This window comes from Hylobates moloch, unplaced genomic scaffold (genome assembly GCF_009828535.3).
Source record: "Hylobates moloch isolate HMO894 unplaced genomic scaffold, HMol_V3 SCAFFOLD_17, whole genome shotgun sequence".
Classification (NCBI taxonomy): domain Eukaryota; kingdom Metazoa; phylum Chordata; class Mammalia; order Primates; family Hylobatidae; genus Hylobates; species Hylobates moloch.
This window is the reverse complement of record NW_026652292.1, coordinates 5,829,481-5,856,584: the sequence shown is the minus strand read 5'-3', so window position 1 is coordinate 5,856,584 and position 27,104 is coordinate 5,829,481. Positions and strand designations below refer to the sequence as shown.

Below are 27,104 nucleotides of genomic sequence, written 5' to 3'. Positions count from 1 at the left end.
ATTTGTTTTTTAAGGTACACAGCCTCACGAGACTGGCTAACATGCAGATTTTAATCACCTGTGTTAGAGCAAAATAAGAGTCTTGCCAACAGTTCTGACTTTTCTGCTAGCCAGCTGAAGTAGATCATTGGTCGTATTGCTGCTTTTATATTTCATCAACTTCCACTTCAAATCACTCCAGTGACATTTTCCCCTAAGCATAAAAATCATTTCTCCAAGCTGTTCTAATTTTGTTTTTCTATTGTCTTCATTCTTGTTTATTTTTTTAAATAACTTGCTGTTTAATATTTTTGGCTCAATTTGATCAAAAGTACATGAATCACTTCTTGCAGTTACATCTCTTACTTGCATTTAAAACTTACTCGTGTGTTCCTTCGGGATATAAAACATGCTCTGTGGAGTCTGTCTCCTGCTGCCGTCTCCAGGCAAGAACCACAATTTAAAGTAGAGATTCTTGTAAAGGATAAAGGAACTGTTTATACTGGTTTTCTTTTAATCCTGCACTTAGATGATTGCAGTATTGTTTTAGACAATTTTTATGTATTTCATGCCATTCTGGGAGTTGGTGTTATAGTTTATTTAATCTTGAATTTTGAAGAATTAACCAGCATTTAATCCCCAGCCTCCTTGCTTTGCTTCTCAGTGGATTGTCAGGTGACATCCCTTGAAGTCCCTGAATGGCTTTTGCCTGGGTCCTCTTCCAGATCGTCCCTATTGCATCATTTGGACTTGGTTCATGTATCCAGACGGCCTCTTTTCACCATCTAGATCCTCGAAGCCAAGAATGTAGATTATTTGTTGTTCTCTTTCATCAGAATGCTTAACACATCACTAGGTGCAGAAATATGCTCAGCGCATGCATCCACTACCTGGAAAACTTGGCAAATGTGTGTCTCTTTCTCTTCCAGCAAAGGGAAGCATCGTGCTGAAGTATGAACCAGATTCTGCGTAAGTCAGTACACGCCCTGCCCTTAGATGCACATATCTTGTCATTAGCTACAGTGTTTTCGTTGGTGAGGAAAGTGACTTGGGAAGGTGGGAACTTTCAGGCCTTTTGTGATTGTTCCTCAGAAGTAGCCTTGTGAAAGCTTCAGAACCAAAATATTCCTGTAGGTCATCATGAAGATACTGTTTCATAGAACACTCAGCTCAGGCTAAGTGAATTTTTACTTACAGAGAATAAAATGCATAGTACTTATTTTTTAAGCATTAGAAACCAGTGAAAATTTCTGTCTTGTACAGAGTAAGTGTAAAGATTGGACAGTTGAGTGAGGTTCCGTTCTTTCGCCCTCGTGGCTGGTTCAGCCATGTGTGTTGCTGACATGTTACTGCATCAGGAGTGCTAGGGCCGGAGCATGGGATTTGCTCACGCTTGCACTCACGGTCCCCACGGGACCACTGCTCCACGCTGCTTGCATGTGTTCACGCTGCATCTTCATGGGGGGCCTTGGGGGAGCAGGTGCTGGTTTTGGCAGCACTTGCCAGAGGAGGAAGCCGGGACAGAAAGTTAGGTGGCTTGCCCAGGGCTCCTCAGCTTACGAGTGGCAGAATTCGGATCTCACCTGCAACAGCTCCGTCTTGGTGACATGAAACAATGAAACACCATTTCTGAGAGGAAGAAATAGAATGGGGTCCAGGGCTGACTGGGATTTGGGGGAGTGAATACGTAGAACCACTGTACAGATTTCTTTGGGAAGTTAGTGTCGGACCAGGGATCCAGTGCTAACTTGAAGGAACCACCAAAGTGCAGATCCTGAGGCAGGTGCAAGCTGGGGGTCGGGGCGGGCCCAGCCAAGTAGGGAAGGAAGAGGGACAGGTAAGAGGTTGGCAGGGAGGCCGAGGGGCCGCATGTCTTCAGGGTTCAGGCTGTCCGGCTGCCATGTGGAGAGAGGACAGGTGGGGGCTGAGGTGGGAGGGGCAGGCACTTGGTGAGGGAACAACAGATGGATGGGCTGGGGAGGTCGGCCGAGCGCATGGGCACCCCGGGGACCTGCTGGAGGCGGATGGTGTCTGGACGGTGAAGGGGCAGGAGCGTCTAGTGATTGATGGCTTCTGGGTGTTTTTACGAGAGTTTGAATAATTCAGTGACTCAGAAGTGGTTTTTAAAATAACAGTCCCATGTGGCCCACATAGAAAATATTGGGATATTTTAAGGTGTGGATTCCCTTTTCTGTATTTGAACACTCGTTTCTACTTGGTGAAATACACAGGTGAAAAGTCCACTTCAGGAATAATGATTTTTTTCTTAAGAAGATGGGAGTTGGGAATTTCTTGTATTTTCCTCTCACTTCTTAAAGCCACCTTAGTGCCCCTGCTTTACATGAGGCAAAATGGAAAGGTGATTACACACAGCCGCTAGGAGCCTCAAATCTAGGTCAGAGTCGCGTATGGAAGAAATTAGGTAAGTTGAGAGAGGGCGTCTGCAGGTTGGAAATGGTGGCGTCCATCTCTGCTGGGGCGTCGATGCCACCTGGCTGGACAGTGGAGCCTGGAAGGTCGGGAGGCTCGGGGCAGGTTCAGAGAGGCAGGGATGGTTTTGACTGTGGGTAACGCTGCATGCTGGGAACGGAAATGAGCACTGTGTGCCCAGCAGGGCTCAGACTGCCATGTGGGGTCCCTAGAGAACAAATCACGCGAACCATGGGTGGTCCCGGGTCCTGCTCTGGCAGCCCTGCTAAAGGCAGAGTCTCCCAGCCTCTCAGGAGCTTCAGTTCACTTAGGAAACTTGAGGTGAGCTGCAAGGAGCCTGTGGAGAAACACTTCTCATTTAGTGGGGTGAGGTGACACGGGGCGGCGGGGACAGTAAAGTTTGAGAAGCAAGTATGTAGAAAGTATATCTCAAATCTGTAGATTTGGGGCCTACTCCATTGTGAACTTAAAGAGGCAAGGCGAAAGTGAGGGTGAGAATTTTACTCAGGACATGAAGAAGGAAGCTGATGTCCCTTTGAGAAAACCTACCCCTCGGATCACAGATGAAAATGTCCTCCCAGTAGTTTTGGGGGTTTTGTGGGTGTGGGTTTTCTGTGGTTTTCTTTTTTAAGCAGTTGCATATTATATCTTGTTCTGTTTAGTTGTGGGAATGTTTAATGTTCTACATGAAGCCACTATCACTTGCAGGAATCCAGACGCTCTGCAGTGTCCCATCGTCTTGTGCGGATGGCGGGGAAAGGCCTCCATTCGAACTTTTGTGCCCAAGAATGAGCGGCTTCATTATCTCAGGATGATGGGGCTGGAGGTGTTGGGAGAAAAGAAGAAGGAAGGGGTTATCCTCACAAATGAGAGTGCAGCCAGCACTGGACAGCCAGAGAATGAAGTGACTGAGGGACAGAGAGCAGGAGAGCCCAACAGCCCGGACGCAGAAGAGGCCAGCAGTCCAGACGTGACAGCAGGCTGTGACCCGGCAGGGGTCCACCCACCCCGGTGAGCAGGCCCAAGGCAGCGGGGGCCCACACCCCTCACACGCAAAACTGGCGTCTTCTGGTTACTGGTGTCTGAAACCAAATCCAGAGCAGCCTGTGGCCTGTAAAGCAGATATTTCTAACGACTGCAGACTGGTGGGATGACAGGAGCCTTCTGAATGACCAGGACTGCTTTCTTTGGAGCTGATGAAAACATATGCTTTTAGCGTGTTAGAAATCACTCGTTTTACTTTGTTTCTTTGGCCAAGCTGGGTCTAGTGTTTCTTTTGCTGGGAATAGGCTTTCAAAAGTCGTACTTCTATCAAGAAACAAAACCGCCCTTGCAGAAATTTCAGGTCTCTTGTTAAGCCTGTATTGGTCTTAAGGTCCAGTATTTTTTAAATTATTATTTATAGAAAGAATCTATAAATTCTTGGGGAAGTGTGTTATAAGCTTTAATAATTACTTGAGTTGCACATTAGTGGTGTGACATTAACATGCAGTGGGGTTAATATCTGAGGCCTCAGATGACTTCGTGCCTTTTGGAATAAAGTGTAAAATAAACTCTCCCAGAGTAAGAGCTGTATCATGAATTGTCATACTAATTATTGAGGGGGAATTATGTGCTTTTATTGAATGGAGTGCTTTACAATTTTTATTTTTAAATGGGGTTGGGATCCTTGGAATATTTAAATAAAGTTGATAAAATATATACATGTGTGATTCTTGGTTTTGCTCTTAGGAAGCAGAAAGAACAAACTTACTTTTGGCTAAATGGCAGTGTTAGAATACATCCTTATTTTCTCCAGTGAAAGCAGTTTTACTGTGAAGGCTGCTGTCTCCTTGTCTACCTCATTTTGTGTGTTGGTCTGTACAGACACCGACCACACACTGCCTTTGGTGGATTTGTCTCTGGAGTCTCCACTCTGAAATACTTTCAAGCTCTGTGGCGTGAAAAGCTCCTATTTCTCTTTCGCCCAAATTCTCCACTGACCGTTTCTCTGCATTTGCATTTGCATCTTCTGGTGTGCTTGCATGTCACTCATTGTTTTCCGAACGCTTTGACAGTAAGTTACAGACGTGTTCCATTACCCCCTTGCTCCTATGGTGTTTCCTGGAAACAGAGGCCCTCTTTACAGCTCACAGCATAGGCGTCGGAAACATGGATGCAGGTCACCCTCTAACCAGCAAGCTCGCTCCAGTGGCCCGGTAATGTGCTTTGCAGTCACAATGTCCAATTTTGTCTGGGGTGACACCTGTTGCCTTTGTCTGTCTTGTCTCGAGTTCACTCCAGTCTGAAACAGTTCCCAGTCTGTCTTTTATGATTGAGACAGTCTTGTGGGGTACCGGTCAGGTAGTCTGAATGTGCTTCAGTTTTGGTTGGTCTGAAGTGTCCCTGTGATACGTGCATTTTTGACAGGAGTACCAGAGAGGTGATGCTGTGTTCTTTTTGCTGCATCATGTCAGGAGGCTGACGATGTTGGTTTTTCTCTTTACAGTGGTGGTGAAGTTTTTTTTATTATTATTAATATATCTGCCTGCCAAGTTTCTCCACTGAAAAATTTGTAAGTATTTTGCAAGGAGATATTTCAAGACTATATTCCTCTCTCTCATCAAACTTTTAACTGCTAGCTTTAGTATTTCTTGATAATTTGCCTTAGCCAGTTTTTACTGTGATAGCTACAAATGATTTTTCCCCATTTTTCATCACTTCTACATTATTAGTTTTCATTCTACATAGAATAAGCACTCCTGTCTCCTTTGTTTACTTCTTGATTCATTTTCTATCTGTATGGATTCAAGGATTCTGTTTTATTCAGTTATTTACTTATTTTTACTGTCATTTATTTTGGTTCTCAGATTGTCCCGGCATTGGCCAGTGGGAACTGTTTCCAGTCAGTTTCAATGCCCTCTTGCATGCCCCATTATCCTTTATCCTACTTGCTGGTCCAGGCTCTGGACTGGGGACACCGGGCACGGTGGGGATCTGGGGGCCACACAGGTGTGTGGGGATGGGGTTAGTGCTCTTGGCATCTTTCTCCTCCCTCAGTCCCCAGAACTTTTAGTGCAGTGAGATCTTGGTCTACAGAAGGGGAGTGTTGAAAGATGCTTCTCTGGGGAAACTGTCTAGCTCCAAAAAAGCCGTAAAGGTAGCAGCCTTAGGATTCCTGGGAAATAGCCCACTCTTTTTTTTTTTTTTTTTTTTTTTTTGAGATGGAGTCTCGCTCTGTCGCCCAGGCTGGAGTGCAGTGGCGCAATCTCGGCTCACTGCAAGCTCCGCCTCCCGGGTTCACGCCATTCTCCTGCCTCAGCCTCTCCGAGTAGCTGGGACTACAGGCGCCCGCCACCACGCCCGGCTAATTTTTTTGTATTTTTAGTAGAGACGGGGTTTCACCGTGGTCTCGATCTCCTGACCTCGTGATCCGCCCGCCTCGGCCTCCCAAAGTGCTGGGATTACAGGCGTGAGCCACTGCGCCCGGCCCCACTCTTATCACCCTGTAGCGACGCTCAAAGCGAGGAGTCACTCCTGCACTCCGCACTGCCTGTGAGCACCTTGCCTTGTCAATAGACAACCCCGGGTAACCAGACGCTGAGAGCAGCCTCCAGCATTGGATGTAGGGGTCAAAGACAGCAGAACAGCAACTAGCAAGTACAGACCACACAGGGAGAAGAAAACTTAAAAATTGATAAATAAGGTGGACAGTTGTTACGGTGTATGGATAAGCCTGAGGAAACATTCAAGAGAAGACTGTTCCTAACATGAAGGGTTTTCTTTCTCTAACTTTAATCAGCATTTTGTTAAGGGTCTTCCGATTCCCAAAGAGTGCACTGCAGAAGAAAAGACATCAGCTGGAGAAGGATTTTTCGCTTCCACCCAGCAGGCTTGTCTCTGATGAGGGCCTCTCTGCAGTAGCCAGCCCCATAGGCTGGGAATAGTGGTTGTCTTCTGGTGGGGGTGCTTAAATGGGAGAAAAACTTTTTACTGAAAACTCTGTTTCCTTTGAACTTTGACATACCTGTTGAGTAGATGAATAAAATAAATTTCCTTGAAAAAAGGACAACTTTGAGCCAGCGAGTCCACTTCACAGGCCTACAGATGAGTCAGATGTGTCTGCAGAGTCATTTGATGCAATGTTGTTAATAGCAGAAACCTGGAAGCCCTCAGCATCGATGACGAGGCACTGGGATACAAATGGTGCAGAGCCCCTAAGTGGACACTGTGGCCAGCAAAGGGGCTGAAGCAGCTCACTGTGTCCTGGAGTCCAGTGACCACCAAGAAAGAAACGCAAGGTGTAGAGAAGAATGTGCATTCTGCTGCCATTGTGTAAAGGGGGAAAAATACACAGGCTTAGTTAGAGACAGACATGTGCTTTTGAATTGAATTTATGTAAAGTAACTGGAAGGATACAGAAGAAATTGACAGTACTGGTTGCCTCTGAGAAGGGGATCTGTGTGGGCTGGCCACCGTTAACAAGGAGATTTTAAATACAGATGCTCTTCAACTTACGATGGAATTATGTCTTGGATAAGCCCAGCATATGTTGAAAATGCCCTACATCAAAGTGCATTAAGTACACCTAGACTACCTTCAGCGTGCTCAGAACACTTCCATGCTACAGTTGAGAAAATCATCTGGCAACACAGTCCCCTGTAGAGGGTTGGCTGTTTACCCTTGTGATCGCATGGCTGATGGAGCAACTCGGCCACTGCCCAATGTCACAAGGATATTGACTCCAGATGACCAGCCCACGTAGAGATCAAAATCCAAAGTACAGTTTCTATTGAATATGTGTTGCTTTCCTACCATCATAAAGCCAAAAAATAATGGGAATTGTAAGTCAGGGGCCCTGTCTATTAAAACATGGTAATCTTAGATCTATTCAGTTAATAAGTGTGTAATGAATAAGTGCTGCAAAAGAGATGTCTGTGTCTCTGTGAACCCAGAGGACAAAATTCTTAATGGGCATCTGCAAGTCCAGGATTGTATATATACAAACTTCACCCTAGCAAATGGCACTCCATTCCCAGAGCACTTCTCAGGAAGTGGGTTTGGGACATCTGTTCTTGCTCACTTCAACAAATGCTGAGCAGCCTGGGGTGGAGGGTGAAGGGCTTGACTCCTGGCTCTGCCGTGGTGGCCTGCGTGCCTCCACAACAGCCCCTTTGACCCCCGCCTCTGGGGTTCATGTTCTGGTGCATTCTCCCGTGTGTGTGGGCTGTACCTTGTGACTTGCTTCTAATGCACAGAATGACGATGGGGCAAAACTTCCAATGAGATTATATAGAAGACTGTGACTTCCATCTTGTTGGTGATACTCTTGTGCTGTGTCAGGGTCCCCAAGACCCACCCCTGGGTTTGGTGAGGACTCCCAGGACTCAGCACCTAGTCCTACTCTGCTATGATTTATTACACAAAAGACTTGTGACTGCAGCAAAGGGAAAGGCACAGGGGGTAACATCTAGAAAAAAACACGTGCAGGCTTCCGAGAGTCCTCTCCCAGAGGTATCAAACAGGACAGACTTGATTGACCCAGTGAGTTGTGATTACACATGCAAAGTGTTGTTTTTTAGGGAAGCTCATTAAAGACTCAGTGCTCAGGGAGCTTACAGGGGTCATGTGGGCACCTGTCTGGCACCTCCAACATTCCAGACTCCCGCAGGGAAAGCAGGCACTCAGTGTATTGTTTGCATAAACAGTTTAGGCACACTGAATCACTCTTATCAGTTGGGATGTTGGGAACACTCCCAAAATCCAGGTTCCCAGAGGCCACCTAAGGGCCGGTCTTGCATTCAGGCCTTTTTAGGGAGAGTGGCCTTGGGCCTGCTGGATAAAGTCCTCACACCTGCCTTACTGCAATGAATTAAGTGCAGCATTGGAAAAGCAAGGAACTGAGGCTCTTAGTCCAGCAACTGCCTTGGACCCTAATCCAGCCAACAACCCCATACATGAGCTTGGAAACAGATCCTGCCCTAGTTGAGGTTTGAGTCAACCCACTTCTTGAGAGATGTTAACTTTAAAAACACAAAAGCACTGTATCAGTCTGTTCTCATGCTGCTAATAAAGACATACCCGTGACTGGGTAATTTATAAAGGAAAGAAATTTAATTGACCCATGGTTCCACATGCCTGGAGAGGCCTCACAATCATGGTGGAAGGTGAATGAGGAGCAAAGTCACGTCTTACATGGTGGCAGTCAAGAGAGCTTGTTCAGGGGAACTCCCATTTCTAAAACCATCAGATCTTGTGAGACTTACTCACTACCATGAGACCAGTGTGAGAAATCACCGCCCCCATGATTCAATTACCTCCCACCAAGTCCCGTCCACAATACATGGGAATGATGGGAGCTACAATTCAAGATCAGATATGGGTGGAGACACAAACCATATCAACCACAATTAATACATTTAGAAAACAGAGGAGACTTTATTTCTTGTAAAGGTTTCAGCCTGCAAGGTGGCCATCCTGTAGCCTGGGAAGCACAGCCTCCAGCCAAGACCAGAGAGAAACACCTTGGAAGAAGAGAAGCTGGGATGGGAGCTTTATGCTGAACTGGTTGGCTAAACATACGTATTCGACAGGTGACGGGAGGAGCTATGAATATTCATGATGGTCCTGGCACATGTGTATGGGACAAACGTTCGTGTAACATACCACCCATGTTCACTTTGGGATGGAGACTTAACATTTTTTTTTTTTTTTTTTTTGAGACGGAGTCTCGCTCTGTCACCCAGGCTGGAGTGCAGTGGCGCAGTCTCGGCTCACTGGAAGCTCCGCCTCCCAGGTTCACGCCATTCTCCTGCCTCAGCCTCTCCGAGTAGCTGGGACTACAGGCGCCCGCCACCACGCCCGGCTAATTTTTTGTATTTTTAGTAGAGACGGGGTTTCACTGTGGTCTCGATCTCCTGACCTCGTGATCCGCCCGCCTCGGCCTCCCAAAGTGCTGGGATTACAAGCGTGAGCCACCGCGCCCGGCCCGGAGACTTAACATTTAAATGTACTATAGTTAGGCCCTATATGTCAAAAGGTCTTTTCAGGACATGAAGGCGTCCAAGTGTGCAGCCAGCCAGGACCAGTTGATGGTCAGGAGAAAGTTACTGGAATCAATCGCTTTGTACTACAGGCTCTTTGTAGTACTACAAAGGGATTTCAGTAAGTTCAAGTCAAAGCTGCAGTTATGGCTGGTGGAACGGGGTCAGTTAGTTAACGTCTCTGAGCTGGATGAGCTGGAATTGTTTAACGTATCTTGAGGCCAGTGCTTGTTTAGTTGCTAGGGGAAAAAAAACCCTTGGCTGTTAGAAGAAAGGGTAGGGATGTGTGATGTAACCCTTGCCTGGCATCGCCTTGGGTCCTGTTTACAATCTGGCATCTTACTGCCACAGAGTCTATTTGCCAGTCTTATGATCTCTTTTTTAACATTAGTGTTGGTCAGTTGTGTCTGAACCACAAAAGGGAGGGGGTAGAATGAGGTGTGTCTGACCTCACATCCAATTATGGCTGGGAGCTTAGTTTTAAGGTTTTTCTGGGGTCCTCTTGACCACAAGGAGTCCATTCAGCCAGCAGAGGGCTTAGAAGTTTATTTTAGTTTACAGAGACTTTGAAGCAAAAGACCCAGTTAAGCCCTGCCAGCATTTGTGACCTACAGAAGTTGTGAGATATTAAATATTGTTTCAAGCCACTACATCCTTGGGTAATTTGTTACAAACCCATAGATGACTGATACAGTCACTTACTTCTTGACTATATGACCCTGGGCAAGTTTCTTAACATCTCTGAGCCTTTATTTCCTCATCTATAAAATGGGCAGATGGTAGCACCTACCCGATAAGGTGTGCTGAGACCTGAGTTAGTGAATATGTGTGTTGGGAAAAAGCTGAGTGTTGGGAAGAAGCTGAGGCAGGGCTTGCACGTCTGACATAATGTAAAAGAGTCTTGGAACATGTCCGGGGTCCAGGGTCTAAAAGCCCTTGTGGCCTTTGGCATACCAAGCTCTGTGCTGAAGAGTGGAAGGCTACCCTGACACACCTAATCTAAGCCCAGGGCATAAAATCCCTCGTGGCTTGGATGGAATCCAGGGCTCGTGGCTCCAGAATGTGTCTGGACTTGCTGGCTCCTTGCTCCTTGCTCTCCCAGGATCAACTGTATGTTGAGTTAAAAGAACCTGCTGTCCATTATCTCAAGTAGCAGAGCAAATGCTAAACCATCACAGCTGTAAATCATGAGCTTGATGCAACGCGTCCTTTTGACCCCCACATTCTCGCCACCTCCTCCTCTGTTGGATTACCAATAAATAGCGCGGTCTCCCAGAGCTCGGGGCCTTTGCAGCCTCCACAATCACGATGGTCCCCTGGTCCCACTTTAGTTCTCAAACTTTTTCTCAATCGTTTGACTCCGCCAGACTTCGTCGCCCCCACGACCTGGTGTTGGGTCTGATCACCCCAACATATATGCAGTGCACTGAGAACGGCACCTGACAGCTAGTGTTTCAAGGTAGGGGCTGGTTGGGGTGTGAGGTGCTAAGACAGCACATTTACTGATTGTCATTTATTTATCTATTTGCTAGTGAATAAAACTTTTTGACTGGGGGATCCAAAGATGAGGTGGGTGAAGCATATAGAACTTAAATGTCATCTTTGCTCACATATTTGGCTGCTGCAGAATCTTCAGTACTAGCAGAAACTAACATAGTCACTGAATCACAGCCCTGAGAACCAAGGAGCATCACATAGTTCATGTATTCTTGTTCTGATTTCCTGTTATTGGTCTGGGGAGGAGGTGCCTCATGCCCTTCTGCTGAGCTGTCAGTGGCAGGGCACCCTGGAGCAGGTTGCAGCAAGAAACACAGAATTGCATAACTGACTGCTTTCTAATGTCAAACACGAATTTCTGCTACCTACCTCTCACATCCTCAATGCCAAGCTTCAGCATCAAAGATTATTTTAAAGTAACTTACGAAAAACTAATAAAAACTAGAAAACATTGGCCCTGCACTCCAAGTATCCAAGCACCTGGCAATTGATGCAAATTTGTGTTCTAATTAGGTCATTAGGTTATTTATAAGATAATTGTGGGTATCAAGAGAACAACTTCACTTTTTACAATTAAAATTGAAATATCTGTGGTATGCTTTTCCAGGTGGATTTTGGTTACAACAAATGACATTTTCCAGTATCAAGAGCTCTAAAATTTCAACCCATTTTAAACAACTACAATATAAAGGGTCCAAGAGAATGTACTAATGGGATATTACCAGAACCAACATACAGATAAGCCGCTTCATAAGACTGATCACCTTTTATGATCGGCCCTGCCCATTTGTATATTATGGTGTGTGTTAGAACTTGTTAGACAAATCAATCTTTGGAAGCCAGGTTCCCTGGGAAACACTGAGCTAGAGATTTGCATGCAGAAAGTGTGGATCATTCCCTGCAGCTGAGTGAAAGAAGCAGGGTTGGGTGGATGGGGCTCAAGGAGACATGGGACTGTGTCGAAGGCATGACAGGCCCCAGCGGGTCCCATGGGGTGCTCTGGAGCTGCATGACATGGCAGAGTTGGGGTGAGAGTTGACACGGCACCTCCAACATCAACCAGCCGTTAGATGTGGGGTGTGGGCTGCCCTGGGAAAGATCACGACCTTAGGCAGGGAGACTTTCTTCAGCTGAGGGAACTCCCCAAGAGTGTCCCAGCTACCAGCTGAGACTATCTCAGCTCCTGGACAGCTCCAGACCTGAATGCCTCCTTATCTGCTCCACCGCTTCAATACGTCTGTTCACATGGTTGAGTAATGATTATAAAGACAGCAATAGGAAGTATAACCTCCAAATCACTAGAAAAGAAAAGTCACAAAATTGCCATCAGTCTAAGGAAAGAGAAGAAAGGAAGAAAAAAGGATAGAAGGCCGGGCGTGGTGGCTCACATCTGTAATCCCAGCACTTTGGGAGGTCAAGGCGGGCGGATCACGAGGTCAGGAGATCGAGATGAGACCATCCTGGCTAACATGGTGAAATCCCGTCTCTACTAAAAATAAAAAAAAACATTAGCTGGGCGTGGTGGCGGGCACCTGCAGTGCCAGCTACTTGGGAGGCTGAGGCAGGAGAACGGCATGAACCCAGGAGGCAGAGCTTGCAGCGAGCCAAGATCGTGCCACTGCACTCCAGCCTGGGTGACAGACCGAGACTCCGTTTCAAAAAAAAAAAAAAGAAATAGCAAGAAAACATACTAAACAGAAAATGCAAAACGGCTCATAAAATGGAAATAAGACTGACATACATAGGCAAATGCTAATGCAAGATGCAGGTGTGGATACTTAATTTTAATTATGTTTTGAATCGTTAAACACTGAGTTCAATATTTGAGAGATTCGGCTCCATGAAATGCTCCCTCCCACCCGCTTGCCCAGCGCCATCCTCTGTGGGCAGCCAGCAGTAACAGTTTCCTGTCCATCCCTCGAGATATTCTGTGCAGATAGGTAGATACGATTTTCCCCTGTTAAACTTTTTTTTTTTGAGACAGGTTGTCACTCTGTTGCCCAGGCTGGAGTGCAGTGGCATAATCTTGGCTCACTGCAACCTCCACCTCCCAAGTTCAAGTGATTATCCTGCCTCAGCCTCCCCAGTAACTGGGATTACAGGCATGCACCACCACACCCAGCTAATTTTTGTATTTTTCATAGACATGGGGTTTCACCATGTTGGCCAGTCTGCTCTCAAACTCCTGACCTCAAGTGATCTGCCTGCATTGGCCTCCCAAAGTGCTGGGATTACAGGCATGAGCCACCTTGCCCAAATATTGACACAAATATTGACATCTATTTTGACATTATCTGTTTGACAAATATTGACAATATTTTGACATTACACAAATATTGACATCTATTCAGAATGTTTTGTTCCTAGGATTTGTTTTTGTTTAATCACAGGTCTGACAGATCATTTCCTATCAGTACATAAGGAGCTTCATTCTTTCCAGAGTGGCAGAGGGTCCATTGTTTATTCAGACCCCTGTGAATGCATATGTGGATTACTTCCAATCCTTTGTTATTACCTACAAAGCCTGCAATGAATAACGTACCTTTCATTTCAAATATTGCACACGTGTGTGTGTTAGAATAAATTCCTAGGAGTCATATTTATTGGTCAAGGAGTATGTGTGTTTTAAATTATGATAGGTGTTAGGTATGTCAATATATAAAAAAAAACAATTCATGGCAAGACACAGTAAATGGGGGAACAGGGAAATTTTCTACATTTGGTATTTATAAAAGGAATAAGCTGTCAAGAACACGTGACAGCACTTAACCTTAAAGCACCTTACAACAATCACCACAAACGCAAAATAATTCAAAGAGAACTTCAACAAGCACCTTACAACAATCACCACGAACACAAAATAATTCAGAGAACTTCAACAAGCACCTTACAACAATCACCACAAAAAATACAAAATAATTCAAAAAGAACTTTAAAAAGCACCTTACAACAATAACCAAAAAATATTAAATAATTAAAAAAGAACTTAAAAAAGCGCCTTAGAACAAAATATTGGAAAAAGCAAAAGCACCAATATAATAAGAAATAGACAAATCTATGATTATATAAAAAAATTTTAATACTAGCATCTAACAGAAATTGACAAAATACAGCGATTTGCGTATCAATTAACAAGCTTGAGTAAACACAGAATAACGTGATAGAACACATAGTAGTGGTGATCAATAACTCAAAAGTTTATTCTTTTGAAAAGACCAATAAAATAGACAAATATTTGTTAATTGCTCAAGGAAAACAAAAAGAGAGAAGGTCATTACACTAACGGAGAGACTCTTACGCTATCAAGAACATACTAAGTCCACCTGCACACCAATGGATTTGAAAATAAACTAGTAGAAATATCCAAGTAGGCACAAGTTAGCATTGTTCCAAGAAGATAAAAGCCTGAGTAGGAATAATAATCCTAGAAAAATGGAAAAGGCATTTGGAGATCTACCCATTTTCATACCCTTTATCCCCAAGAAAAGAGGCACTAGGCCAGGGAGGTTTCCAGGGAGGTTAACACATAGATCTATTTTCTATGTTAAACTCATTCTACAGAAAAAGCTGGAAATTTCCGCCTGCCATTCTGTGGTGCTAGCATATCCAGTAGACTCACAGTAGATGAAGGTACCCACAGAGGAAACACTAACACTCTTACCATTGCTGACATAAACAGGCCTCATAAAACATCAGTGGCACAAAGTGAGCAGCGATTAAAAAAATGAGCCTGTCACGATGCATTCGTGAAACATAAGGAAGTATACTCTCATATAATGACATGCTTATACATTTATTAATCATTTGTATGATAAAATACATATGAATTTACATCTTTAATATGACATAAGGAATATTATGAAGTTAAAGAATAAAATATAATTATTGATACACTAAAATCCAAGATTCATTCCTTATTTTTAAAAATAACAAACAAGAGTAAAAGGAAACTTATTTAATTAGATAAAGAGTATGTACCAGAAATCCTGTATCAAGCATCATACTACGGTAAAATATTTTGTTTTAATTTTAACATTTTAAATGTATTTAAAAATAGAGACAGGGTTTCTCCATGTTGGCCAGGCTGGTCTTGAACTCCTGGCTTCAAGTGATCCGCCCACCTCAGCCTCCCAAAGTGCTGGAATTACAGGCGTGAGCCATTATGCCTGGCCTTAACACTAAAATCTTAAAAACAGGAACAAGGTAACATATTGCTGTCAACATTCCACATCTGAGGTGCAGCCTTGGGAAGATGAGACTAACACTGCCCCTATTTGCACATCAGATAATTATCTACATAAGAAAATAAACTGAAAAGGCATAAAAGCTCACAATAGCTTAATAATGTTTTAAGGATGAAAGACATTATAAGAATTTTTTTAAAAAGTGACACACTGGGAGAAAGTATTGGCTGTGTATGTTAGACTCCCCACATCCATAATATGTAAATAGCTTCTGCAAATCAATAAGAAAAAGATGAGTTATTTGAGAGAAAATTTGGCAAAGGAGTAATTTGCAAAAAAAAAAAAAAGGACATACAAATGGCCAATAAACGGCTCCACTTATACTAAAAACTAAAAAATGATAATATAAATGAATTTAAATTGTTAGTCTTCAAAGTGCTACAAGTTTAAGGAGTGGAGACATTCAGCTAAGAGGATGCTACAGGGATATGGGTACCTTTGGATTAGCTGGGTCTTTTTGGAAGGTGGGTTTTCCATGTGCTTCTGATCCAGAGAGGTGGTGGTGTTTGTGTTTGACGAAGCTGCTGACACTGCTGTGCTGACATCGGCGAAGTGAAGGTCTGAGTACAGAGAAGGTGGCTACTCTAAGACTTCCACTGCAGTAGTGGCAAAAAGCCAGCAAATCAGATGGATGATGACCGTCACTTACAGCAGCTGGTCCTCTCACGGTGCTGCTGGACGATGGCCAAGTTCATCCCTGGTCACGGCTGTGCTGGCTGTGACATCTCCGGAGGTGGCAATCATGGCAGAATCCTTCACTAGTGCGAGATGCACAAAGAATCAGAACAAAAACTGCAACTATGTTCTTAAGCATCACCGCAAAGTCCGAGACCAGGTTTTTTGCCTGCACTGTTTCACCGGCTGAAATTAATTCTTAGGACAACATCATCTGCTTGTTATAAAGTCAGGCAAGAGGGTGGCATCACTCCTTTTCTGCATCATGCTCTATATTAACTTGCTTGTTTTGTTTACTGTCCGCCTCCTTCCCGTTGGAAAGCAAGCTCCATGAGGACAGGGAAGTTCGTCTCCATTCCCAGTGTTGGCCTCAGTAAGTGTTCGTTGAATGAATGTTGGTGAACAAATAAATCCCCAGCCTCTGGTGTTCTGTGTGATCCCAGACTCTCCAGGGGGAGCACTGAATTACTGGTCCCTGCCACAGGAGACTTCTCTGCTGTGCTGATCGGGGTTGCAGTTTGGAAGGAAGGAGGTGGGACCAGCGCTCTGGCCATCCATGCAGGAGGTGTGTGGGGGTCTTTGATTTGCCTCTTTGCCTCCCTCCCCCCACTAGTCACAGGACTTAGGGAAGGGCTTTTGACCAACCCACTGGGGACACCTGCGTAACCAGAGTAGCTAACTCTGATTCAGGCAATGCTCGTTCACCGTCTTCTACCTGAGCCACAGGTCCCCTCTTGGAGCCCCTTTTTTTCTTGGCCAACATTTGTCAAGGGCTTAGTGTCTCAGTTCAACATGGAAACACGCTCCCTGGTGGCATCATAACCTGACTCGTCTTCCATGAAGAAGCTGAGACGCAGGCAGAGGGGCTTGCTGGGGGATGGAGCTGGGGTTAGCTGCTAGGCTGGGCTGGGACGGGAGCCTGGCCAGGCTGGTTGTGATGCTGGCTGGTGGCAAGGAAGGAGGAAGTGTTCATGTGCCCAGCAGATGTGAATCCATCTTACGTGGTGAATACAATGTCTCTAAGATACCAGCATTAGATCGCACTCAGTGCTCTGAGGGACAGAGCCTTGTTCTAGGTGAGCCACAGTCCCTAAGGGAGCTGACCAAGCTGAGGCGCTGCCTGGGGAGGGAGGGTAGAGAGTAGAGGAGCAAGGCTGAGTGCCAGGGAGGAGAAGGGAGGGGTTGGAAGAGAAGACACGGGTCTGCCTGAGGGTTGGGGCCAGGTCTGAGGGACAGGGAGGGCTGGGTAGCAAGCCGGGGGCGGAACACCCACTACCTGCAGCCCTGGCCCCACTCCGCTGAGTCTACACTAGGACACTCACCCGCTCTAACACTGCACACCTGTGGATGTCTTAGAGGCACTTTTCATGCTGTTGACATGTGAGGAACCTGCAGCTCACGATGGGCGCCGTGTACCGCAGCCACCTCAGCCAGTCCAGTGGCAGAGCTGGAGTGCGCTGTGTGTAAATGCCTCCAAAGTCACCACATGCTGATCCGGGACATGATATTCTGTCTCCACCGCCCAAAGCAAGGTTTGGCCAAACAAGCTTCTCTAGAGTGAAGTTTCTGGATTTCCCAGGAGCTGTAAAAAGTAAAAAAATAAAACCTCATCGCACTGTCGGAAATCATTCCTTTTTATATTCTGCTTTAAATCCACATTTTTAAGCAATTCCAAATTGAACTGGCTTAATTGCACCCCCTTTCAGGATGCTTCTAAGAGAAGTGGGCGCCACGTGGTTGCCTTCCCTGTGAATTTCAGGGATGGATGACTTTTCTCCCATGCCCTTCAGGGACTGGCCAGTGCTTGGGCACGGTGTCCAGTGTGTGCCGGGGCAGCAGGCGAAGGTGGCCGCCTCTCAGGAAAGGAGAGGGGAAGATGACTGACTTTGAAGCTGGCCTGGGGTGGGCCTGCCCTTTTCATTGCCTGCTAGTCCATTTTTTCGGTTTCCTGGGGCTGCCATCACAAAGCAGCACAAATTAGGAGGCTTAAACAAGCGAGGTGGATTGTTTCTCTGTTCCGGAGGTGGGAAGTCCAAAGTCAAGGTGTGGGCAGGGCTGGTCCTCTCTGAGGGCTGTGTGGGGAGGACAGGTTCCAGGCCCCTCTCCTTAGCTTGCCCATGGCCACGTTCATGGTTACACTGTGTTCTCCTTGTGTGTGTGTGTGTGTGTGTGTGTGTGTGTGTGTGTGTGTGTGTGTGTCTGTCGCCACATTTCCCTTTTTCTGTAGGGATACCAGTCACATGGGCTGATGCCTCACCCTGATGACTCTATTTAACTTGGTAAAGACCCTCGCTCCACATGAGCTCCCATTCCGAGGTACTCGGGATTAGGATATTAGCACATGCATTTCAAGAGGGACACAGTTCAGCCCACTGCACGCATCCTGGGGCCAGGTGCAGGGAGCACACAGCGTCAGATGGAAGGTGGACACGGCCATCCTGAACAGCTGGGCGGGGCGCTGTGGAGGAGGGCCCGAAGGCCAGGCTGATGGGCTCTGGTCCAGCACAACTGCAACTGCACGGGGCTGATGGGGGTTTGTGATGCTGACTGTTGTGATGCTTTGTTCACAGGAGGCTGGGTGAGGGGAAAAAACAAGGTTAGTTATGAGCCCAGCACCTCAAGAAGGAACTGAGCCAGGGATTTTTTTTTCATCATCCCGAAGCAGAAATTGCTTATCTGAGGGCCAGGTGCTGGGTTACTTTGTCTCTTGACTTTCCAGGTCCTCACTGCAACCTGGAAACAGAGACGCTCACTGTTGCCGTACCCTTGGCCTTCCCATCACCAAGGCTGGGCAGAGTGGTTTGGACTAAAGATTTGATAATTAGGAAAAAATTAAAGCCCCAGCTCATCTCCTCATCTTCCCCTTCCAGGGAGAACACAGAGAGGTTTGGGCCTGGAGAGAAGAAGCCGACCGAGCATGTTCTTCCCTCCCTAGGTCCTTCCCTCTAGTCTACCACAGCCCTCCCTTGCAGCACACACAGTCTGGATACTGGCAACATCCTTAAATACAGGCCTTGCCCTGGAGTGGCTCCCTGGGTAATCAAACTAATTCTCAAATCAATATGTCATGTATCATGTGCATACTATACCACATATGACATATGTAATGTGTATGTATATGTACATGTGTATGTATATGTATGTGTATGTATATCGGTCCATGATATGGAAAGACAAGTCCCTTACTCCCTGCTGAGATTTTTAGCTGCGATGTGACCTCAGGAGTGGGGGCTGTGCGACGGGGTCAATTCCTCAGGGGAGAGACTGCCTTGTGCTTTTATTAGGGGGTACAGTTTAAGAGCATATGTATTTTGCATTATGAGTATAAATTCTAGCATTATGAATATAAATTCTAGTTCTATGAATATAAATTCTACGTTTGGAAGACGAAACTACAAACTTGGAAAAAATAACATAAACTGCAGAAAATTAAACTTAACAGATTTTTTGTCTTGTGGAGCATAGAAAACCCACCTCCTGCGGTGACGGCACCCCTGACCCTCATTTACCCCCATCCGGAGTCTATGGGGGAGGTCAGCGTGGGGAAAGAGATGCTCAGCTTCGTCCAAAGCGGTTTCCAAAGGTCCCAGAACCCAGGGCTGTAGACGCAGAAGGCGGGGTCGGCGTCCACACTCGCGCACCGCAGCCCGGTGGCTCTCAGGCCCCCACCAGGCGGGACCCTTCCCTCTCCTCTGCCACCTGGAAGGGACGGAGCACCTGACGCGCGCATCGGGGGCACACGCCGCAAGTTTCTGTGACGTGAGGTCTTTGCAGGTTGCCAGGGCTTTCCTCCCACAGGGACACGCGGCCTGCGCCCTCCTAGGCTTGCAAGTGCGGCTGGGAACTGGCGCCCTTCAAAGCCCCAGTGCCCCGGAGCCGACAGCGCGCCGGTGGAGGAGCTGCAGTAAGGGGCCCACGCCGCAAAGGCGCCGTTGTCGAGGACCCTGCGGGGTTCCAGGGCTGGTGCTGGCGAGCCCCGGCCGCGCCGCCCCATCTCCACCGCGCACCCCGGCCGCCCCGCCCCCTCTACGGCGCACTCCGGCCCGCCCAGCCCCCGCGGCCCCGCGTTCCCCGCCTCCCGCGGCTCCTCAGCCCAGCGGCCAGCAGGGGATGCTGCCGGGCTCCAAGGCCCGGGTCCTGCGCGGCGCCGCGGGGAAAGACGCGAGTCCCGGGCCGGCGCTGCCGTAGGCCGGGAGGGTGTGCAGCGTGACTGCGGCGAGCCCCGACGCCCGAGAAGCAGGGACCTGCTCTGGGGGGATTCTTTGGAAACAGCCTGGGCGCTGGGGAATCCGGCGGGTGGGGAGGACCCAGCTCGGCCCTTGAGGCGCTCAGGCCTAGTCCCGGCCATGCAGGTGTGCAGGGCAGGGACCAGCCACAGGCCGCATGCACCTTAATATGCAGTGAAGGAAAAAGACCAGACGGACCTGGGGTTGATGACGCCATCTGAACAAACCGTCCCCGCCCAACGTACCGTTTGCCCCTCCTGAGTCCATCCCGTCGGTGGGAGCAGAGCCAGGGAAAAATCACTAAGGACTGTCCCCTCCAAGGCGAGGACTTGCCTGACCTGCTTAGGCAGCGCCAGCCTCCCAGGTGCAGGTGGCTTCGCCCTCCCCTAGCTGGAGTTAGGCTGGTGTCCATGCTCTGAGTCCGGGACTCCAGGAGGTACCCACCGTGCCAGCAGAAGGACCCATGAATCTATTTGTGATCACGTACCAGAGAGCTGCAGAGCATGGCTCCTTGATGCAGCGGCATTAGGAAGCGAGTTGTCTCCTTGCAATGGATGATGAAGGACTCCGCTTTACAGAGGAAGAAAACCTTGCCAGCAAGTCAGTCACCTTCAGACTCCAACCTAATTGACCGAAGTTAGGTTATTGATGAGGTTATTGATGGGCTGGACACCAGTGAGCTGAGAACGAGCAGTAGTTAATTCCCAGTGTCCACAAAGAGCCTGATGGCCACTGTCCCTCTATGTCCCCTCCCGGCCCAGGAGTCAGCCAGGCACCTGGGCACCGTTCACTGGGTTTTCCTGCAGGGCTGCGTGGGAGTGAGCACATGGTGGCCCCACTCCTTTCCGAGCCCTTAATTTCTTTTTGTTATATGTGCCCTTCTCACAGGGAAAGCTGAACCCAGGATGAGCTTATTCAAAAATATGTTTTTCTATTCCCCTCAAAAGGAATTGGCAGTAAACGTGTTTCTCTTTTTTACTCTCTGGAATTTTATCTGTATCTTGAAATTCCTGCCAAAACCCACAATCTAAGGCGATGCATTACTTAAAAATCAACTGAATTTCAACTAGAAAAGGAATGTGAATATTATAAAGCAGAAGCTACTCTTCAGCTCTTTTCCTGGTTCCCCAGAGAAACCAGGCAAGGAGATGATGTGGGGGTTGGTCAGAATCTGGGGGAGACAAAGGGTGGGCTTCCTGGGACCTGTGCTCCCTAGGGCCGGTTGGCTGGGTGACCTCAGGAGATACCCGACGGTGTCTCAATTCTCTCACTGCTGAAACAGGTGAGTGGGACCTATGGATTGTCCATATCCCTTCCAGCTTGGATCTGTCATTCCACAGGTAGGTGCTGAGAGCTTACAGGTCCCACTTGGCAGCCTTCCGAGTTACCTGCTTGGGGAAGGTTTTGTGATGCATGGTTTGCGTCCTGTCCCCTGAGTAAAGGGTCTTCTCGTGAATCCCTCAAATCTTCTTGTAACCTCCTCCAACTGTCGACATAAAGATCAATATGAAAAAGGACACTGATTTATTTCTGTTTTACTTATGTATTTTTTGGAAATGGGGCTTTGATCTGTGGCCCAGGTTGGAGTGCAGTGGCACAATCATAGCTCACTGTAACCTCAAACTTTTGGCCTCAAGGGATCCCTCACCTCAGCCTCAAAAAACTCTGGGATTACAGGCATGAACCAGTGCACCAGGCCCTGATTTGTCTCTGAATCATGAAGTTTTGCCAGTTGTCTTGCAGATAGAATGCCTTAGCATGTGTTTGTGTTGTAATCTGAAGCTAATGATTGTAACCTCTTTGGGACACCCTGGTACCCTCTGATGGAAAAGACAGTGTAAGGAGTGCCCTCCCCTCCCTGCTCCTAAACTTTCTCATAGAACTATTCCGACCCTGGAACAATCCTCACATTTGGCTTCCAGTAAACCTTTCTCAAATTATTTCTGCCTCAGTAGCCTTAATTTTGGCCGACAGTATTTAGCAGTTTAGCTGCAGTAGAGTTAAATTTTATACAGTGTGTGTGAGAGAGGGGGAAGTGTGGGGATTTCAAGTCAGCAGACTTGCAATCTTGGAGTGGGGAAGGCTTTTAAAATTTTGACCCCAAACCTAGATACAAAAAAAAATCATAAAATCAACCACACAAAAATCTTCTGAATGAAAAAGGACCCATAAAATAGTCATGACAAAAAAACAAAAAAACAAACAAAAGGAAAGGCATCCCAAATCAAGGGACTAATTTATTCTTTAATAAACAAAGAGTGCCTCCAAATCAAACAGAGAAAGAGGTAAAAATATATATCTATATATATGTATACTAATGGCCAATAAACATGTTGAAATATGCCCCATTTCATTAGAGAGTGCAAAGTTGAACAATGAGCTTTCTCCCATAGCTGTATTGACCAGGTACCATCATATATTGCAGGTGAGGGTATGCATTGATTAAACCTACTGGCTGGCAGTAATTATCAAATTAAAAACACTCATACCTTTTGACTTAGGAATTGTACTTCCAGGAATTTATCCAACACATCTTTTGCTAAGTGTTCGAGGCAGATGTGCAAAGTTAATCACACAGCATCGCAAGAGTGAAGGATGGGAGACCACCTGCTGATAGGGAACTGATTGAATAAATTACCACATATCCACAAAAGGGAATGGCATCGTGCACTTGCTGAAAGCGTCAGGCAGCTCTGTATTTGCCGATGCATGTTTCTAATATATCTTGGTGAATGCAGAAAAGCGAGGTGCAGATGGGCAGAATCTCTGGCGTCTGTCTACTTTACGTGGATCTCTCTGGAAAGACATGCAGGGAGTCTGATCCAGGGCTCATCTCTTGAGAGGAGACTGAGTGCCTCATGGATGGCAATTAGAGGGGAACACATTGTGTACCTTTAAATTTTGTTCCACATCTGCGTATTATTTGTTTAAAATAAATAGGGCACTTAAAAACCGTAAAGTTAACTCCTATGGGAGAACATTTGTGTGGTCAGAATGAAAGCGTAGTGGCTTTTGCACTGGAATTGGAGTGGATCTCCTTCTCCACGTCAGCCTCTGATGAAGGAGTGGCTTGTAGTGAGGAAACTCATCCTCAAACTCTGGCTGGGAACCGAGACTGCCCGTGCAGAGCAGCGGAGGCTGCCCATGTCATGCTCACCATGGAGGCCTACTCATGAGTCCCATGGTAGAGGGAACTGCCTGTTCTGTGGAACTGGTTCCCATGCCTTTTAGAGGGATGTTGAATGTACATGGCAAATTCATGTCCTGTGTGTCTAGGATGCCATCTGGGCCTCACCAAGCTCGCCTGAGGAACCAACCTTCTGGCCACCTGGGCCTGGCTTGCAGCAGAGCTGCTCATATGGTTTGGCTGTGTCCCCACCCAAATCTCATCTTGATCTGTAGTTCCCATAATTCCCAAGAGTTGTGGGAGGGACCCAGTGGGAGACGATTGAATCATGGGGTGGTTTCCCCCATACTGTTCTCATGGTAGTGAATAAATCTCATGAGACCTGATGGTTTTATAGGGGGGAAACCCCTTTTGCTTGATTCTCATTCTCTTCTCTTGTCTGCCACCATGTGAGATGTGCCTTTCACCTTCTGCCATGATTGTGAGGCCTCCCCAGCCATGTGGAACTGTGAGTCCATTTAACCTCTTTCTTTTGTAAATTGCCCAGTTTTGGATATATCTTTATCAGCAGCATGAAAACGGACTAGTACAGCTGCCTAAATTTATCCATATGCCTCAGGGCTCCTCTGAGTTCCCTGCAAAGCCCCAGCAGGAGGTGTCATCCACAAAAAGTGGAGGTGGCGCCTGCTCATTGAGACTGTAGACTGGTAACACACCGTCCTGAAGAGAAAAATGTGGATGGAGGCCACTGGAGAGACATTAGAACCTGCACATTCCAAAGGCACGGCCCCCGCTTCAGCCCACTTAGGTGATTCCCGCAATCCCCCTGTCACCCCTGTCAATGGTCGCTGCCAGCCCTTGCACAAGATCTCTGCTTGTGCCATGTGCCTGGTATTTTCAGGAGATTTTCCTTTGTACGGTGGGAGGTAACTTTGCGTTTGGCTGGAATTTGCATTTCTCCGAAGAATGAACACGTTCCAACATTCCAAAAGCTTCCAAGACACACCGGAACTACCAAGGGGATTGATTTCTTTGGAAGCAAGTGCAGTGGTTTATGGGATGTGCTCGCAAATATTTGGAATGCTCCCTTTGGTCACCCCCACCTCCCCACCGTGGCATCTGTGGTGACATGGAGGTGACTCGGAGGCAGTGTAACTTCAGGGCCTTTCTTTCTCCAGCCCTTCCACACCTCTGCACCTTCATGACCATTGCTGTGGAGAGCCACGGGCGGCAGAAAGCTCTCAGATGATCCTCCCGACAGTCACAGAAGCTCTTTCACCAGGCGACAAGGACGGATGAGGGCACAGACACCGCAGGAATTGTGCAACGCATTTCTAGAAACTGCTTTGGAAAGCAGGCAGCATTTTCCCGAAGGAACAATGGAAATAATGGATGGCATAAAGTGATTGGGGATCGCCTGTCACACCGAGGATGTGGCAGCAAATAAAACCAAAGAGATGTCACGGACAGAAAAATATAACAACTATAAACTTCTGTAATCACAGAAGAATATCATTATCTGCCAACACACAGAATTTTAGGGCTCAATTAGCCCTCCCTGTTCATTTTAGAGGATGGATGGGGAAGGGCATTCATCCCGAGTCACAGAGCTGGGACTGCAGGGCAGCAGCCTGCACTTGGGTGGCCTTCCAAAGCTCATGGTACCTGGCTCCCCAGTGAATGGTGGGGCACAGCAGATCTGGGGGCTCTTGTGTCACTCCCCTGTACACCCCACCTGTGCAGAGACATCATTCCTGTGGACTGCAAATCCCAACTTCTCTGAAATCAATACCCTGCTATAACACGAGACACGTTCAATGGATCTTTTTTCTTGATTTGATATGGATAGGTTTTGAGGTGAAGGGAGTTGGGGGATTACTTGAATAATCCTTGTTTCTTCAAAGTGAACCAGGGTAAGGAGGAACTGGTGGCTCTAGTCACATGGTGTTTGTAGTCATGTGGACAGCAGCATTTTCAAATAGAATACATGATGTGGGCCTGACAGCCAGTCCTGCATGCACCGCTACTTGGGAGAGTCACATGGACTCCTGCTCAGGCCTCCGTTTCTCAGCCATACATGGGGTTGGACAGGGAGCGAGAAGAGCTGAAACCACCTCTTGAATTCTAAACCTGTGGTCTCTTACTTTGTTTGGGAGTTTTGGAAGACAGCATTCTCCGTTTTGTCCATGCATATTCAGAGGGCCCATGGGGCAGGTGCTGAGAGCTCACTGTGTGTGTCTTGCTGTCTGGGGATGACTAAAACACCATTGCCCTGTGCCTCTTGAGATGCCAGTCAGCGTCGCCTGCCTGGGCAGTCCAAAATGGCAGGGAGAATGATGCACACTCTAGTTGGAAGGTTAATTTTTCCTTTTCTGTTTTTTGAGACAGGATCTCACTCTGTTGCCCAGGCTGGAGTGCCATGGTGCAGTCACAGCTCACTGTAGCCTTGACCTCCTCAGTGCAAGCACTCCTCCCCACTCAGCCTCCCAAGTAGCTGGGACTACAGGCATGTACCACCATGCTGGAAGGTTAATTCTGTATTTTGTGATCATCAGTTTCAAGGGTCACCTTGGCTAAGTTCTCATATCCACTTATTTAATCAAACACTAATTCAGGGGTTGCCTTGAAGGTATTTTGTAGCTGCAGTTAACATCCGTGATCAATTGGTTTTAAGTCAGGAAGGCTACCCTCAAAAATATGGGTGGGTCTCATCTCATCAATGGAAGACCTTAAGAACAAAACAGGTTTCCCAGAGAAAGAAGAAATTCTGCCTCAAGGTGGCAGCAACAGCTCCTGCCCCAGAGTTTCCAGTCTGCATTCTCGATGGCCTGCCCTATGGATTTGAACTTGCCAGCCCTGATAATCTAGTAAACCAATGCCTTTAAACAAAGTTCTCTGTCTCTGTCTCTCTGTCTGTCTCTCTCTCTCTCTCTACATGTCTCAAGGGTTCTGTCTTGTGCTTCTCCACTGCAACCCTGGATCATAGAGTGTTCCCAAACTGATGAGCATTCAATATCCACTTGTAATTTAAGGCACATCCTTTTTATTTCTTTTGTTTTCTTTCTTTTTTTTCTTTGTGTAGCATTTGGCATCATTTAGGAGGAGAGAGATATAGGAAGGGCAAATGTTTTTTCTTTTCTTGTTGCCATGAATCAGAAGAAACTTTGCTCAAGGAGGAAGTGATTGTAGAGAAAAAGAAACATTGCAGGGCATGCTGGCCCTTGAAGGATGCCAGGGGTGGAAAGGATGGAGCGACTGGGCGAGGCTTTGGGAAGAAACTTTACTCTTGAATGTCAGGTGGCTAACATCTGTGAGAAACCAGGATTTTCTTGGAACACTGTTGGGCTCTTTGACTAATGGTTTTGAGGGACAACATGGCTTTGCCTCTAGGAATTTTGCAGTAGACTCTCTCCCACAGCTGGGTCTTACAGGTCCCCTATCCACCTGCTTTGCTGTTGAGTGAGGGCTGAGGTGACACCGGAGCCTAGCTACCCTGCACTCTCCATGAGATGACTGCCTGGCTTCCCCTCGCATCGGGTCCTCCCTGGAGGCACTCCTGTGGGCTGCCTTCTTTCCCGTCCAAATTAGGGTTACCTGAGAGGACCTGCTGCCATGGCTACTCCCCAGAATAGCGCTGACTTCTCTGGATTTTATAGATATGGAAATGGCACTGTCACTGGACTTGAAATGTGAAACATGCCCCCAGTCAGCCTGGTGGTGTCGTTCAGGACACCAAAGTTGGTGGCGGCCTTCCCAGAGGGCAAGGTTCCAGCCAGCTGCTGCCTTGCTGCCTCAATCCTGTTCCAACAAGCTGTTTCCTTGCTTTTTTTCTTTTTTTTCCTTTTCTTTTCTTCTTCTTTTTTTTTTTTTTTTTTTTTTTTTTTTTTTTTTTTTTTTTTTTTTT

General features: G+C 46.9%; 1 protein-coding gene and 1 long non-coding RNA gene across 2 annotated transcripts in view; one reads left to right on the top strand and one right to left on the bottom strand.

The window, feature by feature from the left end:
• NSUN2 (NOP2/Sun RNA methyltransferase 2) overlaps window positions 1-4,110 on the top strand; it is a 33,701-nt gene extending 29,591 nt beyond the window's left edge. Inside the window, exons 18-19 of the mRNA XM_032135228.2 lie at window positions 909-948; window positions 3,118-4,110. Coding sequence (XP_031991119.1) covers window positions 909-948; window positions 3,118-3,424 — 347 coding nt within the window. The 3' untranslated portion in view covers window positions 3,425-4,110. The remainder of the gene's footprint in view (window positions 1-908; window positions 949-3,117) is intronic.
• A 7,622-nt stretch (window positions 4,111-11,732) lies between these two features.
• Window positions 11,733-19,556, bottom strand: LOC116456577 (uncharacterized). Its single transcript, XR_004244752.2, has 3 exons — window positions 19,322-19,556; window positions 15,609-17,429; window positions 11,733-12,226 (listed from the first exon to the last, which is right to left on the bottom strand). It is a non-coding gene; the product is annotated as an uncharacterized LOC116456577 (long non-coding RNA).
• Between the last annotated feature and the right edge of the window lie 7,548 nt (window positions 19,557-27,104).